The 19,283-nt window shown below is 48.6% G+C and overlaps 1 protein-coding gene and 1 non-coding gene across 5 annotated transcripts; one reads left to right on the top strand and one right to left on the bottom strand.

The window, feature by feature from the left end:
• Nucleotides 1-500: 500 nt before the first annotated feature.
• LOC127670769 (protein C19orf12 homolog) lies at nt 501-11,929 on the bottom strand. 4 transcript variants are annotated; one of them, XM_052165299.1, is made up of 3 exons: nt 11,599-11,929; nt 6,364-6,534; nt 501-2,304 (listed from the first exon to the last, which is right to left on the bottom strand). In XM_052165299.1, the coding sequence occupies exons 2-3, from the start codon at nt 6,521-6,523 to the stop codon at nt 2,039-2,041; spliced, it is 426 nt and encodes a 141-aa protein (XP_052021259.1). In that variant the 5' UTR covers nt 6,524-6,534; nt 11,599-11,929; the 3' UTR covers nt 501-2,038. The 4 variants fall into 4 exon arrangements, with proteins under 4 accessions (XP_052021259.1, XP_052021244.1, XP_052021237.1 ...); XM_052165284.1 differs by lacking the exon at nt 11,599-11,929 and adding an exon at nt 11,212-11,301; XM_052165277.1 differs by lacking the exon at nt 11,599-11,929 and adding an exon at nt 11,206-11,301.
• Nucleotides 11,930-18,472: 6,543 nt separating this feature from the next.
• On the top strand, nt 18,473-18,535 carry LOC127676652 (U7 small nuclear RNA). The gene has a single exon (XR_007976094.1). It is a non-coding gene; the product is annotated as a U7 small nuclear RNA (small nuclear RNA).
• The last annotated feature ends 748 nt before the right edge of the window (nt 18,536-19,283 follow it).

Consider the following 19,283-nt stretch of genomic DNA (forward strand, 5'->3'; position numbering starts at 1 on the left):
GCTTAACCCTGTCTCAAAATAAACAAAAAACAAAAAACAAAACAAAAAACAAAAAAAATCAAAACAAAAAAACAAAACAAAACAAAACAAAAAAAACAGCAGTGGCTCAGTGGTTAAGTGCCCTCTTCCAGAAGTCCTGAGTTCAATTTCCAGCAACCACATGGTGGCTCACAACCATCTGTATTGAGATCTGATGCCTTCCTCTGGTGTCTCTGAAGACAGTGACTGTGTACTTATATAATAAAAAATAACAAAAATAAAAAAAAAATCTAGAGGGGAGATTGTGTAGACATTGATGCTCTTGCAGAGGGCCTGGGTTCAGTTCCCAGCACCCACATGGTGGCTCACAAGTGTCAGTATCATCAGTTCTAGGAGGTCCAGTGTCCCCTCATGGCCTCTGTAGGAACCAGACACATACACCATACTTACATAAATGCAGACAAAAACATGTAAAATAAATACATAAATATATAAACAAACAAAGATATAAAATACACGGCTTTAAGAATATATATTTATTGAGTGTCTACTGCATCAAAGCCACGGTGCCCGGCAGGAGCAAGCTGGAGATGGAAAGGGTGACCAAGACACAAGCTCCTGCCTTCCAGGAGTGAGCCTCTCCAACGAGGGAGAAAAAGGAAGAATCAAATACGTAATCAAATGGATGCTGTGACGTTACTGGTGGAGCTCCAGCACTAGGACCAACCGACCAGACCAAAGTTGAGTCAGTCAAGGGCTGGGGCCCAGGCTCGCCGGTAATCAGCAGATTCCCAGATCACTCAGAGACTTGCCTAGGATCTACCAAGATAGGAAGACTGGGAGCAGGACTCAGGGTGGCACTTAGCTCTCACAAGGCCCTGGGCTCCATCCACAACACCACAAGGAAAACAAACAAAAACAAGCTACTTGTCAGATTTGAACAACTGTCACTTAGGGAAATGGAGGACAGGCTAGCCCGATCCACAAACAACCAGTGTCATGGGAGGTTAACCTAGTGCTCTTGTTGTTTCTGCTTTCCCTTGGTCGTACCCCCGCCCCCCACCTCCACTATCCCTCCCATCCCCTCCACCCTAACCCCACCTACCCTCTCTTTCCATCTCATCAGATCACTCACTGCCTCTTGATTCTGTGACTGCAGATAAAAGCCAACTAAGAGAGTGCGCGTGTCTTCCCTATCTCCCAGCTTCCGAGATGTCCGGCTGGCCTTGAATTCCTGGGCCCAAGGATGTTCCCTCTCGGCTGTTACCTGGGACTGTGGGAATGGGGATGCGTCACAGCGCCCAGCTTAGTTAGGATCTTTGAACTCAGATTCACTGGTAATTTTGTCTTTTCACACAGATGAACTGCAGATTGCAGCCAGCATAGAGGAGAGCAGGGAGGTCTTAGGAAAAGTGGAGTGGAGAACAGTCTCTGAGGTCAAGTTAGGTATGGTGATACCAGTTGGGCTATGGAGCAGGATCATGTGAGCCCAGAACGTCAAGGCTAGCCCAGGAAACAGAGCTGAACAGAGAGACTGCCTGACATCTGTGGCTTCATTCAAAGGAGGGACCGTTGTCATCATGAGGCCACTGGGAAGTCCCTGGCCAAGGAAGGGAAACACTCAGCTGGTAAACCCAGTGCAGACAAGAGCTGGCTCTGAACCCCAAGACCCCAGAGCCTAAGGGCATCCAATGCCGTGACAGGTGCCTGGGGGTACGCTCTTCCCAGAAAGACAAGCATCTGCTACAGTCGGCCAGCCAACAACATGACAACTTCTTTTAGACCCACATGATTAGGAGGACTCCGAACTGTTTGTGAATGCCTACAGCAGGCATCTTACACCTCAGGTCACTCCATAGCACACACAGCCCAAGACGCATGGCCAAGGCTTCTCCAGCACAACCATCCAACAGGAAGTACTAGCACAGCAGCTTACAATCAATGCTGGTATTATACAAGTTTCCCAGAAGTACCTGTCAGGCGTCCCCCATTCCCTGGACACCTTCAGAGAGCCACAGAATCATCTAAAATGAAAGCCCCACTCCCCAGGGGGAGCGACCTAGTCGTCGTAGCGGATCTCAGCCTGCAGCTCCTTGGTGACATAGGTTGTTAGCATGGCCAAGAGCTTCTGCTGCATGGCCTGGTTACTCATGACCAGGGCGGTCAGCTGCACAGCGTCTGTCCAGTCCAAGTTCCTGATGATGGCGGCGGCTTCATTAACAAGTTTCTGCTGTTCAGCAGGAGGCAGCTCCATTAGGATCTGAGGAACAGGCTTAAACTGTCCACTCGTCATCCAGGCTCCTAACAGGCCCCCAACAGTTCCCCCTGGAAAATAAGGAAGGGCTCAATTAGTCAGCCTCAGTCTCCAACAATGGCCTTTGTTTCTTGCCAAGAATGTAGTCACTGTCATGACAAGTGGGCACACTCACAGCAGGGCACAGCAAGCCCAGCTTCCTCCAGGCACTCAGCAGGGCAAAGGCTGATGTGGTCTCTAGTCCATTTGGTCCAGATAATTGATACTCAAATTTGTGTCTCCCACTTATACCCTCCCTACCTCAGAACTGTGTCAACTAAGATCCCCTTCATGGCTGAAGATCACCCCCACTCCTGTGACTCCCAGAACAATCTGTCTCCACAAAGGAGAAGCCCAGAGGGACGTGCATCTTCTGGGGAAACCCATTTGTCTGGAAAGGCTGGGAGGCTGAACTGTTCCCACAGTGTGGCTGTCTTAGGGGTTTCTATTGCTGTGATAAACACCATGACACTAAACAACTAGGGGAGGAATGGGTCAATTTCATCTTACCCCTCAGGTCACTCCATAACTGAGGGAAGTCAGGGTGGGAACGCTGCTCACTGGCCTGCTCAGCTCCTTTCTTACAGCGCCCAGAACCACCAGCTAAGGAATGGCACAGCCCACAGTGAGCCGAGCTTCTCCACCTCAATCATCAATCAAGAAAATGTACCACAGGTTTGCCCACATGCCAGTCTAGTGGGGGAGAGGCATTTTCTCAGTTGAGATCCCCCTTCCAAAATAACTCAAGCCCGTGTCCAGTCGATCAGTTCAGTGGGTGAGAGGAACCATGCCCAGAGAAATGCTTAGGAAATTCCCAGAGAACTCACCTGGGAAATGACCCTGGGGCAAGTCAGGTTCTTCTCTTGGAGATTCTGTCATTCCATTCCCCCAAACAAACCTAACATAATCTACTAGCTCTCTATCCAAAGGGGGCTTTGCTTTACTCTCTCTGACCAGGATTATGGATCCTGGGGCAGTCTAGAACAAACAATCCCCCTGCCTCAGCATCTCAGCTGAATTATCACAAGTGTGTGCCAGCCACCTCGACCAGTCAGAAAAACATTATTTTTAAATTTCTTGGTATTGTGGAATAAGGGTGGGAGAGCAGCTCAGATGTCAACCAAGCTCTCTTAACAGACGTGGATCCTGTCTGTCTGTCTGTCTGCCTTTCCTGATTTATATCCCAAACCCCCTCGTGATCCCCCTTCACAGAGTCCCCTCCCTCCTAGAAACATTGTTTTTAATTTTTATTTTTTAATGTTGTTTTGTTGTTTATTTTTCAAGACAGGGTTTCTCTGTGTGGCAGACAACAGCTGCCACTGGGCACAATAATCAGATCTGTATCTTTAAAGCCTCCCATGACTTGTACATATCAGCAATCACAGTCACAGACACAGCTGGGATAGACTTAGTGAGTCGTTCCCACGGGACAGAATATGGGGTGAGAAACCGAAATCTTAAGAGTGGACCAACCCGGGCTGGAGAGATAGATGGCTCAGTGGTTAAGAGCAACGACTGCTCTTCTGAAGGGCCTGAGTTCAAATCCCAGCAACACGGTAGCTCACAACCATCCGTAATGAAATCTGACACCCTCTTCTGGAGTGTCTGACATCTACAGTGTATTTAGATATAATAAATAAATAAAATCTAAAAAAAAAAAAAAGTGGAACAACCCATCACACACGACTTTGACCAAGTTACCAGGTCAGCCTCACTGGAGATGCCACAGGATGTCACGTACGCCTGGACTGATGCAGAAGGTCAGGAAAACAACAAAAGGCATAGAAACTGTCACAGGCCAGAAGAGACTAAGGAAAATGAGGTTATAAAAGGAAAGTGTCAGGCTGGAGAGATGGCTCAGTGGTTAAGAGCACTGACTGTGCTTCCAGAGGTCCTGAGTTCAATTCCCAGCAACCACATGGTAGCTCTCAACCATCTGTAATGGGATCTGATGGCCTCTTCTGGTGTGTCTGAAGACAGCTACAGTGTACTTATAAATAAAAATAACGAGTCTCATCGAAGGGTGGGGATTAGTCAACATCTTTAATCCAGGCACTCAGGAGGCACTTGGAAGCAGAGGCAGGCGGATTTCTGAGTTCAAGTCCAGCCTGGTCTACAGAGCAAGTTCCAGGACAGCCAGGACTACAAAAGAAACCCTGTGTCAATAAAACAAAAAAACCAAAAAGACAAACAAAAACAAAAACAAAAGCATCAGTTGGACATAGTGACCTATACCTTTAAGCCCAGTACTTGGGAGGCATATGCAAGGGGTACCTCTGTGAGTTCAAAGCCAGCCTATATATATATGGAAGTTCAGGACAGCCAGGGCTACAGAGTGAGACCCTATACCAAAATTCTAAAAAAGGCAACTGGAAGAAAAGCAAGGCTACTGTGCACTGGTTAGTCAAACAGAGACCTCACAGCATGGCGATAGCGCTGGCTGCTCGGTCCCCACAGCCTACCAGGGAAACACATTCCCACTACAACTTGTAGGCTGGACTCAGAAGACAGAGACTGACACCCAAGCGATACAGCTCTGGAAGCAGACAGACAGTTCCTCTGTCTCCCAATACAAGCGGGCAGCCAGATTTAGTCTCTAAAGGAACGAGGCAGTCCAGAAAGGGAAAACCGGTTCATACACAAGTTCGACTGAACTTTTCCTCCTTGACACAGTGAACCTCTTGATCTGACCGTGCTGCAAGCATTTGTAGTACCTCGGTACGGAACATCAATATTTGATTTACAAGAGCACTTAATGCAGTGGGGATATCAGGACATCGATGCACGAATTGCTACTAGGCCTTTAGAGAAAGGAGAATCCCTGTGTATTTTGAAAACAAATGAAGCACCACGGTAACCAGGGGCCGGAAGCAGCAGGTCCAGACAGACTCCGCTCTAGGCCAGCTTCACTCAATCTGAATAACACATGGGCTGCCACAGCAGAGACAGGACGGAGCTATAGGATACAACAGCCCCGGACAAGCGTCCCCAGGACACTTATGTAGGAGTGGAAGGTGAGGGCATCTCTAGGGAAACAAGAAATGGGCTGTCTTCTCCTGTCGTGGTTAGAAGTTGATGTCCTGACTCCTGAATTCACAGAATTTAAAAACACGAAAGGGGAAAGTCTGGACCACCCGCGCACGCGTGGGTACTTCCGTTTCTAGGAAAGGTAGCTTCCTTTTAATGCAATGTTCTCAGACGGCAAGCCTGCCACTGAAGGGAAGAACAGAGCAAGCGGGGAGGGGTGTTAGCATCCTGGGAAACCAAAACCGACCTCAGCCCCAAAGAGCTTCCCTCCAGCCAGCCTGCTGGGATGTGGAGACTGGAAACCACCTAGCAAGAGTTTCTGGCAAGACTGGACTCAAGGGATGAGTCCCTAGCCTAGGCGGTCCGCACAAGGCAGGAGTCAGGGCAGAAACACCTGGCAGGTGCCCAGCCTGTGTGGGAATGCGAGTCTCACCACGCTGAGTGGTCCATCAGAGGAGAAAGCGCCAGGAGAAGCCGGAAGCAGCGTCAAGTGGCTTCTGCTTCAGCTCCTGCCTTGAGTTCCTGCCCTGCCTCTCCTTCATGCTGAAATAAAGCCTTCCAACCCCAAGCTGTGTTTGGTCACAGTCTTCTCTCAGAGCAGGAGAAAACACACAAGGACACAGCCACACTCAAGGAAGGCACTTGGCGAGCTTAGTTTCTTCGCGGCTCCCTTCTCCGGACCCAGACACCCTCAGTACTTTTAGAGTCAAGGATATATCGCTAGAGAAAGGGCAGAGCCACTGGCTTCCTGGCATTAGAGGAAAGGTGCCTTCAGGCTCTGAGAGTTACAAACAGAAAGGCCAAGAGAATTCTGCATTACACAGAAGCTCAGATGCTGTGGTTCTGAAAGGACATACTATAAAGACAGACTGGCCCTGCGCAGGCCACGTGATAGGCACCATTCTTACTTACCAGGTCATTCTCCCATGTGGTTCCAAAAACTTCAAGCATGCTGGAGGCCTGAAACATACTAAGTAGCCCAGGCTGTCTATGAACTTTGCATGTTCCTGACCTTTTATGATAGCCCCAAGCCTGGCTGTACCTGTGAAATCACTCTCACTCACCAACAGCTAATCCTGGTGGGCCACCAACCAAGCCACCGACGAAGGCCATCGCCCCCACAACCACGGCACCCCTTCCAGAGTGCTTGACGGCCGCCTTCATCTTCCTCTCCTGGGAAATGGAGCACAGGAGCTTCATGATGTCATCTACCATGATGGGCATCTCAGCAGACCCTGGGGATGATTCAAAGAGACGGGTGGGTGTTTACTATTCCTCATTCTGTGAACTTAAAAAAAAAAGTGTATGAATCTGTTCTGGTGCATATGTGTCTGTGCCCTCAGAAGGCAGTGATCCCCTGAACTCGAGTTACAGACCATTGTGAGATACCATGTGGGTGCTGGGAATCGAACCACAGTCCTCTGAAAGAATAATCAGTACCTCTGACTCATCCCTTCCGTCCCAGTTTCAGTTGTTTGTTTGTTTGTTTGTTGAGATAAAGTCCTGCTACATATTCCAGACCAGTCTAGACTCAATCGTTTTTCCCTCAGGCTTTTGAGTACTTGGATAATAGGAGAGATGATACCACCAAACCTTACGGCTGAAGGGGAGTTTTAATACACTTGTGAGCATTTGACCCAAATGTAACGTGTTATAGGATTTTAGAAAGTGCACCCATCTTCTGGGAAGAATTGCTCGTCCATGCATGTGCCAAACAGACACACAGCCCTTTGTGTTTCTCTGAAGCCAGGGACCGGGCATGAGCTAACAGGCTCTGGAAGCAGCCCAGTGGATGAAAGGTCTTTTCTGCCCTCTGATTAACTTGAGACTTCTGACAAATGAGGAAGCAGCCTCAGCCACAGGCTTCACAAGCCCCAGCAAGCTAAGTCTGACCTCTCACACCAAGACCCCTTCAAGTGGCTCACACAACCGTCAATGTGTAAAGGCTGTCGGGAACAGGAAATGCAGAACCAGATGGCCTCTTGATGTGGCAAGGTTTGTGAGCGAAACCAGAAAGTGGGGAAAGGACAAAACTCTGAGGCCACACTGTCACTTGTCTGCTGGGTAACCTGGAGCCAAGAGTCAGATCCTTAGCTTTAAGATGGAATGAAAATGGGGCTGGAAATACAGTTCTATATGGAGACCATAGGTCTGCCGTGAACCATGCTAGAAAGAAAGAAAGAAAGAAAGAAAGAAAGAAAGAAAGAAAGAAAGAAAGAAAGAAAGAAAGAAAGAAAGAAAGAAAGGAAGGAAGGAAGGAAGGAAGGAAGGAAGGAAGGAAGGAAGGAAGGAAGGAAGGAAGGAAAGAAAAAGATAAAGAGAGAGAGACCACTTATAGGCTGGGCCTTGTAGAGGACAAGCAAGAGGGATGCAGGGAGGTTGGCTGATGAGACACAGCCGGTGGCACTGCAGACCCTGTTGGGACATTGCAGGCAGAGACAGGAGCTAGGTTTGGTACCACAGGGCAGGACTCTCAGTACTGGGGAAGCTAAAGCAGGAGGATTATGAAGCCATGGCCAGCCCTGGATTACATAGCCAGACTCTTTACCAAAATAAAAATAATAATGATTACTAAGTTAATTAATAATAAAGAATACCAGGAACAATATAAACTACCAAGATGAAACAATCACAGAACAAAATGAATCAAAGATCTCCAGAGGTTTGATGCTTGGCATGGTGGCTCATAGATGCAACTTTGGCACTTGGGAAGCGGAAGAAGAAAGGTCAGATGTGTCTGAGGCCAGCCTGGGCTACCCAGTGAGATCCAGCCTGCTCTAAAGAGCAAGAGACCCCATCTCAAAACAAGAGCCTGCCAGGGGCTGTCAGGATACAGGAACCACAGAGAGCCCTGAGGAGCACTGAGCCTCAGCGCAGTTTGCTGGGGTCAGGACGCACTGCCTTGCTGGCTGGGAAGTGACAGTAGAAGCACAGCCACAGGTGAGGTGCACTGTGTCCCACAGAGGGACTGGTGGGTAAGGAGAGCCCACAGGCTGACAGGCCACCTCATAAGGCTGGGGAGAAAAGGCAGCAGAGGTGAGACTTCTAAGAGAAACATCCTAATTCTAGGAGGCTGAGGCATTAGTCAGCTGAGGGAACTTCCTGAGGGAGTCCCAGGCTACTGTGCACAGCCTGACATTCTACTGGGCTTTGGTTGGTCTCTCTTGATACCCAAGAACTATGCAGACTCAGAATCTCTTAAAATAAAATTGTCCCTGAGACTCTGGGAGTTCTGAGCCCTTATAGGAAACCATAGAGCCACCAGACTGACCCAAAGGCTAATTCATGAACTTCTGGATATTGTATGTTGTGCTCTAGCCCTGGAAATGTCCCATTTTCTCAACCCCACTCCCTTTGGAGACTTCTTTACTGACTATGTAACTCAGGCTAACCTAGAACTCATGGTCTTCTGAATCAGGCTCCTAATCCCCAGTACTGTAGGTTTGCACCATCATCTCTGCCTTATCCATGGTGATAAACTTTACATGAATACCTTCCTTTCACAAGACTAATACCCCACCCCCAATCTGTAAAGGAGCGAACCACTTCCTAGTTTAGCTTTGGTGCACAGCCAGTTTTTTGGCTTTTTAGTCAGGTGCAGCCCAGGTCTCAGAGGACTGCAGGACACCACCCATTCTCAGAAGCTCAAGGCTTGTACCATTCCGGTTCTGAGGGGCAGCTTCAGCCCCAGCACACAGGTACTGCTCCAAATCACAGAGTAAGGATCTGCGCTCTCACAATGCTGGTTTCCTAGTGAGACAATGCTCGTGAAGGAGTTGGGACAGAGATGCACACAGCAGCCCCTCATGCATGAGGAATGCAGTCGGAGGCTGCAGCAGATGCCTGAGCCACGGTGAATCAGTCCTTCCAGACCGTGTGCTCTGGTTTGTTGGCATTGTAAATGAGGTTCCTTGAGCTCATCATGCTGCTCAGAATGAAATTTCTAACCATAGAGAACAGCCCTTGAGGTAAAGCTTGCGTAGCATTTAAAACTCGTAAATAGTTTATTTCTGAAAATTTTCCACTTACTATTGGGTTGTGGGTAGCCAAAACTACAGAATGTAAAACTGTGGGCAAGTGGGGAGGGGCTGGAGCAAGGGGCGCGGGACTCACCCATTTTACCCTCCATTACCTACTCAGAGGCTGATCTACTTCCAGACTTGCTCTGAATAAATTTAAGTCAAAACCCGTGGAGAAGAAAAGGGACCACTGTGCACACACCATTCTCAGGCTCTACCAAGCCCAGACAAGCCTTTGCCAGAAGACAAGCCAGGCTCCTTAGCAGGTGCCAGGGGGCAGGAGAGTGGGGCATGAAAGGTTCCCCTTCAGCTGGGCTTCTGCAGTCTCCACTGCAAGGCAAGGCTGGCTTAGGCTTCCTGAAGAATAATTGCAGAAGTTATGGCAGCAACAGGTTTTGGTTGTGAAAGAAAGGTTTGGGACCCTGAGTCTGTGTGAAAGCCTTTCACTTCCTGCATTCTTCAGGCTCAAGAGATCTAAAGGTAACATGTCCCATCTCTCTTCTTGCCAGGGCCGCCTCTGTCTGAGAGTGCAGAGGAGATGGGGCACAGAAGACAGGACCTTCCCACAGGAGCACAGCTATTTCAATAATGCCGTCCTCGAAACAGGCCCTGGTCAGCGGAAGTCCACCTGCCAGCCACAGGGAAGACAAATGCTACCTGGGAGCCCTGACATCTTACGGTCACCCAGACTGGTGGGAAGATGACAGCAGGGCTCTGGACACACACAGGGGAGGTGAAAACTCAAATCTTTGCACAGCAGCCTGACCTGAGTCCAATCAAGTTGTGAGGGACAGAGGAGGAGGGCTCAGAGTAACAGGGGCTCCATGTTCTTTATAGCAATCTTAGACAAAGCTGGGATTCAAATCCCCAGTGCACAGGGAGGAAGTGTGTTGGGAGCCCAGGGTTGGGGGTGGGAGTGCAGGGAGAATCGAAACAGAAACTGAGTGGAAAACAGGACTTTGGAAATCACTATCCTGTTTCACTCTCCAGAATTTACAGACCCCAAGTTGCACTCTGTCCTCTGTAAAGTTCATCTCCTGTTCTTCCACCCCACAAAGTTGTTTAATTACTTGACTGCTGGTATTTAAAAATGAGAAGAAAGCAAGGGTGTGCTAGCTCACTCCTGTAACCCCAGCATGGGGGAGGCTACAGTAGGAATCCCAGAAAAGATCAGGCAAGGTTACATAGTGAGATCCTGTCTCAAAATAACAGCAATAATAAAATCTTACACACATCTTAGACCTTTCCGACTTCTCTTGCAAGATCAGAAGTGGTCCGCGGTAGGCTCACTACACAGCTCACAGACTGAGCTGACCTGGCCGGATACCCAGCACTCAGCAGCGCAGTGCCCTCTGCACTACTGAGGCACAGCTGAAAGCTTCTCAACAACAACTCCAACTAATCTGGCCTTTTGAGTCCCTGACATCCCTTCCCGACATCCTTTCCAGGCCATCCCTAAGCTAGAGCCCAGGTTCCCTCCAGTGCACCGGGCCATGCACACACCTTATCTGCTTAATCATAGAATAAGGCTTCTCAACAACAGCTCCAACTAATCTGGCCTTTTGAGTCCTTGACATCCCTTCCCGACATCCTTTCCTGGCCATCCCTAAACTAGAACCCAGGTTCCCTCCCGCTCTGGGCCAAGCCCTGCAGTCCGCTAGGCGCTAGGCTTGCGCTCTGGGAGCCACCGCGCCGCGCACGCGCACTCCCGAGCACCCAGGCAGTGGCTGGAAGCGCACTGAGCTGTTCACCACTCCAACCTCGGCGCTGCAGCTTAGGCCTGGCCCCGTCTCAGTTCCTTTGCATTGAGATGAACAGCTCCAGCAGTGTGCCTGACACCGTAGAGTCCCCGATCGGCTCCACAGACCCCGGCCTCCCCGCGTGCACCTTTACCGAGCTGGAGTCTGGGACCGCCCGGGCACTGAGGCCCGCTCCGCTCTGAGTGCTCCAGACAGGCGTTCACAGGCCACCGCCACCCTGGCTCCGCCCTCCCACCTTCCGGCTCCGCCGGCCTTCCGGGTCGCAGAGCCCTGGGTCCCCGCGGGTCCGGGTCCTCAAGTTGGGCCAGGCCTGGGGAAAGATTTGATGGCGGGGCGACGCGTCCCTCCCGCGCCCCCGCGTCTGGTTGACTGACACCAAGACCCTGGCTAGAAAGCTATGTGCCTGAGGGAATGGGGAGGAACTGGAGGGGACTTTGTGTCAGGCGGACCAGCTACACACACACACACACACACACACCACCGACCCTGCCTGGCCACCCCACTCAATGCCCAACCTCACCTCCTAGGATCTGGGATGGCTCCTGGAAGGTTCCCCTAGATCACTCTGCTCTTCGTCTGTGACCTGCCAGGAGCCTTTCCCCCGCGACAGGGTCCTGGGCGTGGGAGATGCTACAGGGGCCTGAGCGGCCAGGAGCGACTACTGGTTAATTATCGCTGGGGCCTGCGTGGAGCGCGCAGGGGCTGGTGTAGCTTTCAGATCTCCTAGGGCCAGAAAGGAGCCCACTCCACTCTTAGGGTAAAGGGAGTCACTCAGAAAGAGAGCAAAGAGTAGCAGAACAATCCAGTGAGCCCGAGGGAGCCGTCCCCAACCCCTGGCCCCAAGGACTCTTGGACTGGCCTGGAACTATGCCAAATCCCCAAAAGGCTTCTGCAATCTCTCCCAATACTGTGAACTTTAACCCTGAGCAAAGTCTTGCCGAATAGGCACGGTTGTCGTTCACAAATGAGATTCAGAGGGGCTGGGCCAGCCAATGCCACCAAAATACAAAGTATGGCGAATGAACTCCAGTTTAGGTGCATGTGGCCCCTAGCGGGGAGGTGGAGAGCTTCCGCGGGCATTCAGATGATTTCCTATGCAAAGTCATGTTATTCGCTCTTTTCTGTCTTCTTAGAAAGCTTCGAAATCCTTTTAATAGCAAGATTCTCCTGTCTGGAGTGGAAAATTCTGTGTATTTTCGAGTAGGAGCTTTTGCCTGAGTTTGGGTGACTTTTAAGAGCCAAAGTTAACTGAGGCTTAAAAATAGATTATTAGCTCTCTGCCCTTCCTATGGCTACGACTTGACGAGTTTCAGTGCCCCCTGCGGGCAGCGCCCTCTGGTGGCACGTCCGAAAACTGGACTCTCCTGTTGGCTCCTTTGCCTAAGTACCAGAAGACGCTTGTAGAGATGATGGGAACAAGAAAGTGCAGTGGAGAACAGAGGCTGGGCTATAAGACGTTCACACAGACGATGAATGCAGTCATAAAACGATCACCCTGACAGCTAGAAACGTCCACTAGCGGCTTCTCTGTGAAAGAGTCGTGCGGCAGGTGTGCACATTCACAATCCCATTACTCAGAAGGAGATCCTTCTGAGGCAGAAGGCTCAACAGTTTTAGGCTAGCTACCTTATGTGGTGGTGTACACCTTTAATCGAAGCACTTGGGAGACAGAAGCAAGCAAATCTCTTGAGTTTGGGTCCCGCCTGGTGTACAACGAGAATTCTAGATGTCCTGGACTGCATAGTGAACCCTGCCTCAAACAAACAAACACATAAGAGTTTGAGGCCAGGATGATAACACTTGAGCCTGGCAGCTGAATGAGATTAGCCCACAAAGGCTCATAGTTTGACTCTCTGGTCCCCAGTCGGTAGAACTGTTTGGAGAAGTGACCTTGTTGATGGAGGTGTGTCACTGGGATGGGCTTTAAGGTTTCAAAAAACTGATGACATATCCAGTGTGCTCTCTGATTCCTGTTTGTGGACCAAAATATAAGCCCTTTGTGGCTGGAGAAAGGGCTCAGTGGTAAGGAGTACTCCTTCTCCAGAGGACCCAAGTTCAGTTCCCAGCCCCCACGTTCAGTTCACTACCACCTTTAACTCCAGCTTCAAGGGGCTCGGATGTCTCTGGCCTCCACTGACAACTGCACTTGTGTGCACAAACACACTTAAAAGTTATTTAAAAATAAGTGTCTTAGTTAGGGTTTTACTGCTGTGAACAGACACCATGACCAAGGCAACTCTTATATGGACAGCATTTAATTGGGGCTGGCTTACAGGTTCAGAGGTTCAGAGGTTCATCGAGGCAGGAACATGGCAGCATCCAGGCAGGCATGGTGCAGGAGGACCTGAGAGTTCTACATCTTCATCTGAAGGCTGCTAGCAGAATACTGGCTTCCAGGCAGCTAGGACTAAGTTGTAAACATGGTGACACACCTACTCTGACAAGGCCACACCTCCAAATAGTGCCACTTCCTGAGCCAAGCACATTCAAACCATGACTGTAAGTAATTTTAAAAAAAACATGTGAGCCTCTGGCTGCCTGTCCAGTCACCCACCACCCTGCCTCCCACTCTGCCACCATAACCTCTAACCTCGGTACTGTGACCCCAATTAAACCCTGTCTTTTATAAGCTGCCTTGAGAGATCTCTGCTCTGGAAGTGCTGTCAGAGCCAAGACGTGGAGACTGAGGACAACCCCGTGTTGGGCTAACACTCTGCTGAAGGTTAGCTCATTCTTCCATAGACAGTTATCACATCTCCTCCAGTCTGCACATTTGCTCTGATATTTCATGCACCATCATCATAGCCAGGGTTATTGTCATTCCTGTCCTGTAGACCCACAACTCCCTCAGGATTCCTCACCGCTGAATCCCCCCTCCCCCAGGCCTCCCCACCTCACCAGCCTTTCTTTTGTTTTTGTTTTTTTGTTTGGTTGTTTGTTTGGTTGGGTTTTTTTGTTTTTGGGGGTTTTTTTGGATTTGGATTTTTCAAGACAGGGTTTCTCTGTCTAGCCCTGGCTGTCCTAGAACTCACTCTGTAGACCAGGCTGGCCTCAAACTCAGAAATCTGCCTGCCTCTGCCTCCCAGAGTGCTGGGATTACAGGTGTGCGCCACCACAGCACGGCACCTCCAGCCTTTCAAGTGCCAACTTACTCAAGTACAAATACAGCTTCCAGACAAAGTCCTAGGTTGACTCCCAACCCTTCCTTACTGTCCTCATATAAAATGAAGTCAAGAACCCAGGCTCTCAACAACCTGGGCATATTGTGAAAGAGACAAAAGGTGCACTGTCCACTAAGAACAGGACACTGGCTGAACCAGACCTCTGGCTGTGACCAGGGTCTACAAGGCATCCATAGAATTCTAAGGGAGAATTTACAAATGAACCGGACAGAGCTCTGTTGCACCCTGAATCTGCTCGCTGAAGGAATAAACCCTGCCAGGCAGTGGTGGCATTTGAGAGGCTGAGACACGAGGACCGTTACACATGTGAGGCCACCATGGCTACATAGCAAGGTCCTGTCCCACAGAGATGAAGCACACAGGCATGAAGACATGGCTCAGCAGTAGGAGCACTAGTTGCTCTTCCAGAGGACCTGGCTTAGACTTCCAGCACTCACAAGGCAGCTCACTAGAACTCTAGATCCAGGGAAATCCGACACCTCTTCTTACATCGATGGATACAGGAGCATAAATGGGGCACAGACATACATTCAGGGAAAACACCCATCTACATAAAATAAAATTTAAATTTACAATAAGAACCATATTCTATGAAAGAAGAAAAGACACTCACTATTTGGGACAAGGAACCAAAATATCATGGGCACCAGAGAGGATAACGCGGTGAATGTGGTCCCAGTATATGACATAAACTTTTCATGAACAAACTTTTTCATGAAACCTAGCTCTGCATATAATACATATATGCTAGTACATTTGTTTTTGTTTCGTGGGGATGTGACAAGGTCACACTATGCAGCTTTGGTTGGCCTATATAGACCACTATATACAACTCACTATATAGACCACAGTGGTTTTGAATTTGTGGGAATTCTTCTGCTTCTTCCTCCCAAGTTGTGGGATTAAAATCATGCAACACCTCATCCAGGTAGTAATTTTTAAAAAAAAAGAATGGAAAAAGAATTAGACCCTACTTCAAACCCCACTGATGAATTCTTGCTTTCCAAATATGGTACAGAGCTGACTTCTGGATGAGCCCTGGGGAAGGCGTCACAGATGGCCCTGAGGGGACTGTGGAAGATTACAATGCCATAAAAGATTGGAAAAAAAAAATCCACCTTGCCTTCCTGTCAGGGTACGGGAGAGTGTCACACTGGAAGACTTATTTAGTCTGAGAACAATGGTTTTCAATGGTTATGTTGAACATGCAATTCCCACACAAGTATTTCTATAATTATCCTGTTTCAGTTATGATACAGTCTCTGGAACAATGGGACTTTTATTGTATGGCTATATCTGTTATAATAGATGTTTTATTACAGAAAATTATGGTAGAGTCACTCTTACGATTCTGAAGTTTTTATTTCAAATTGCTCATAGAATGGAAATCCCTTTTTTCCTAAGTAGTTTTACTTTAATGCTGCATTGGGTGCATTTTTTAAACCCCTAGTCGCTTGGAGAGTTTCTTCAACAGCAGAATGTTTTCTTTTGCTTCAAACACATACCTTGAAGTCACTTGTATTTACTTGCTAGTTGTCCTGGCCAGTATGCTTTAAACCTTTTTTTATCTAGCAGATGCTGGAGAGATAGCTTAGCAATCAAGAACACCTACTGCTTTTACACAGTCTCTGGGCTCAATTCCCAGCACCCACGTGGCAGCTCACAGTCACCTGCAGCCCCAGTCCCCAGGGATCTGATTCCTTTTCTCACGTTCTTGGACACCAGGGGAGAAAGTGATGCATGTATGCACACGCAGATGAAACACTCACACATTAAAGAAATTATCTAAGTTTTAAGTTCATCTTGTGTACTGGCTGGTTTTGTGTGTCAGCTCGACACAGGCTGGAGTTATCACAGAGAAAGGAGCTTTAGGTGAGGAAATGCCTCCATGAGATCTAGCTGTAAGGCATTTTCTCAATTAGTGATCAAGAGAGGAGAGCCCCTTGTGGGTGGTGCCATCCCTGGGCTGGTAGTCTTGGGTTCTATAATAAGAGAGCAGGCTGAGCAAGCCAGGGGAAGCAAGCCAGTGAGTAACATCCCTCCATGGCCTCTGCATCAGCTCCTGCTTGAGTTCCAGTCCTGACTTCCTTTGATGATCAATAGTAGTGTGGAAGTGTAAGCTGAATAAACCCTTTCCTTTGCAACTTGCTTCTTGGTCATGATATTTGTGCAGGAATAGAAACCCTGACTAAGACATCTTGATAGGTTGTATAATTTGCACTGTGTGTGTGTGTGTGTGTGTGTGTGTGTGTGTGTAGGGGTGATTTGAATGTGTGTGACTCATGGGAAGTGGCTCTATTAGGAGGCATGGCCTTGTTGGAGGGAGTGCATCACTGTGTGGCTTTGAGGTCTCCTAGTGTTCACACTCTGCTCAGTGCAGAAGAGAGCCTCCCCACAACCTCTGGCTGCCTTTGGATGGAGTTGTGGCACTCTCAGCTCCTCCAGCACCATGTCTTCCTGGATGCCGCCATGCTTCCCACCATGATGACAGTGGACAGAATCTCTGAAACTGTAAGCCAGCTGCAATTAAATGTTTACCTTTATAAGAGTTGCCTTGGTCATTGGGTCTCTCTGCAGCAATGGAACCCTACCTAAGATGGGGGCTGGAGGGATAAATGTGTATGTGCATTTATATTAAGGTTTATCTTTATTCTGTTTAAATTATATGCAGGTATCTGTGTCTGTGTGTATATATGTGCATATGACCCTGAGGCAAGAAGAAGGTGTCATATCTCCTAGAACTAGAGTTACAAATCATTGTAAGCTGGCATGTAATTACTGGGAATTGAACCCAGGTCCTCTGGAAAAGCAGTCAGTGCTCTTAGCCAGTGAGTCGTCGTCTCGCCCTGTGTGTGGTATTCTTTGAAGTATAAACTCCATGTGTAACCCAAGCTGGACTTGAACTTATGATCTTTCTGCCCCTACCTCCCAAATGCTAGAATCATACCCAACACTCAGCACACTTTCAAAAGTACTGCTAAAGAGAGCTCCACCACCCTTGTAATAAATGAGGCCAAAACTGTATTTAGGAAGGAAATGTAATTTTGGTGACAACAGATAAACTGAAACATCAAAGGTGCTTTCAGACTAGATAGTGTCCTTTTCAGAGAGTGGCCTAGCTTAGAGAGGAGGTAGGGCTGGGGATTCAGGCTGGGATTTGGAGGTATCTCCTCGCCTGATTGAACATGTCAGTCCATCTTTCTGGCCACTGTGAAAAGAACATAAAGAAAGACCTGTGTGTGATCACGGTTTCAGAGGGTTCAATGTATGTCACTTGGCCTCATGTCCTTGGACAACACACCATGGTGTAGAGAGTGACTGTGTCAGAAGCAGATCTCAGGGCAGAGGGAACAGTGATGGGGCCAGAGCCCCCAGGGTAGAAGACCCTCAGGACCACTCCCTCCATCTATGCTGTGCTTTTCCCACATCTTAATAATGCCGTTGAGGGATTGGTCCACTGATTAGGTCAGTGCTGAGCCCTGCATGGCCATGGCAGAAGGGACAGCATGACACGGTTTCTATCCCTGGAGGAGAGCCAGCTGGGCGTGGGCCTCCTCGAGGGTTGATGGATGCTAGGTGTAAGGCTTGTTTGTACATTTTACCTTATGTTCCTCCTATACAGGAAGGTCCTCTCTGCCAAGGTTAATGACTCCATGATAATTAGAGACAGCACAAGTCAGGGAGGTGAGGGTGTGGCTAATGTCCTTAGCAAATGGTAAATGCTGGGACCTTCAGGACAGCCCTTAAGGCCGTGGCAAAGAACTCTGAAAACATGAGTTCAAGAATATATAGTTTCTCAACTATGCAAAATATGAGGGTGCAATATGAATTATATGAGGGGCTTCACGGATCTAAAAGAAGAGAGGTGTTGCACTATGAAACAGCTCGTCAGAAAGATATTAAGGAAGGAGATAGAAAGATTTAGGAAGTGCTGATTACAGAGCAAGATCCCACCCAGCTAAGTTTATTGTTTGTGCTTAGCAAGGCTGGCAGATCTCTGAATTCATTTGCCATGTTGTTGTTGTTGTTGTTGTTTAATGCACTTGCTGTCTTTTCCTAAGCATCAAGGGCCTGTGGTCAGAAAATGCTGGTTCATGGGATAATCGAAAGGGAACCTGGAGTAAATGACTGAGTTAATATATAAAGTTATATATAATATAAAAGGCTGGGTTTTGGTCTGTAAGACAGAGCAACCCAGAGAGAACTGCTTGGAAGCAAATAGAGCTCCTTTGGAATTTTTCTAGCAGGATTTCTGACTTTGCTCAGAAAACCCAAGAATATTTTCTAGCAGCTTTTCTGACTTTGGCTGGAAAACCCATGAGCTATCTAGAGAGCTTTTAGAATTTTTTCTAGCAAGAGCTCAGCTGTCTGGAGATCTCCGGAGAGCTATCTCGAGCAGAACACAAGGTTGTCAGCTTCTACCCACCATTGACTTCGAATTGTTCTTCCAGCTGCTGCTAGACACCCCTTCCTCAGAGCCCCTCTCCAAGCTGAGGCTGGACCTTGGGAGGCCAGAGTCCTCAGAATACAGTTAGTTCTGAGAAGATCATCACAGACACTCCCAGAAGTGGGCCTCATTAATTCTAATCCCCCAAGTCCTCAGCCTGCCTGTCCCTCCCTCTCTCCTTTCCCCTCCCCCTTCTCCTTTTCTCCTTCCTCTCTTCAGAGTCACACTATGAAGCCCTGACCTGGAACTCACTATGTAAAATAAACCATCCTCAAACTCACAGCCATCCCCCTGCCTCCGCTTTCACAGTACTGGGATTAAAGGTGTGTGCCATGGCATGCCCCCTCCCCGCACTGGTCTTGAGAGACAGAATCTGACTCCATAGCCCAAACTGTTCTTGAGTTCCTTATCCTCCTGCCTCAGCCTCTCCAGGGCTGAGAATGTCTATGTGAGCCGCCAGGCCCTGATTTGTAGGATAGTCTGGTTGCGTTAAGATTGAGGTGCTGTATGCTGCCACATGTGAGCCTGTGTCAAGAGTAACAGAGAAACCAGAGACTTAAATTATCCTGTGAACAG

This window comes from Apodemus sylvaticus, chromosome 1, assembly GCF_947179515.1.
Source record: "Apodemus sylvaticus chromosome 1, mApoSyl1.1, whole genome shotgun sequence".
Lineage (NCBI taxonomy): Eukaryota > Metazoa > Chordata > Mammalia > Rodentia > Muridae > Apodemus > Apodemus sylvaticus.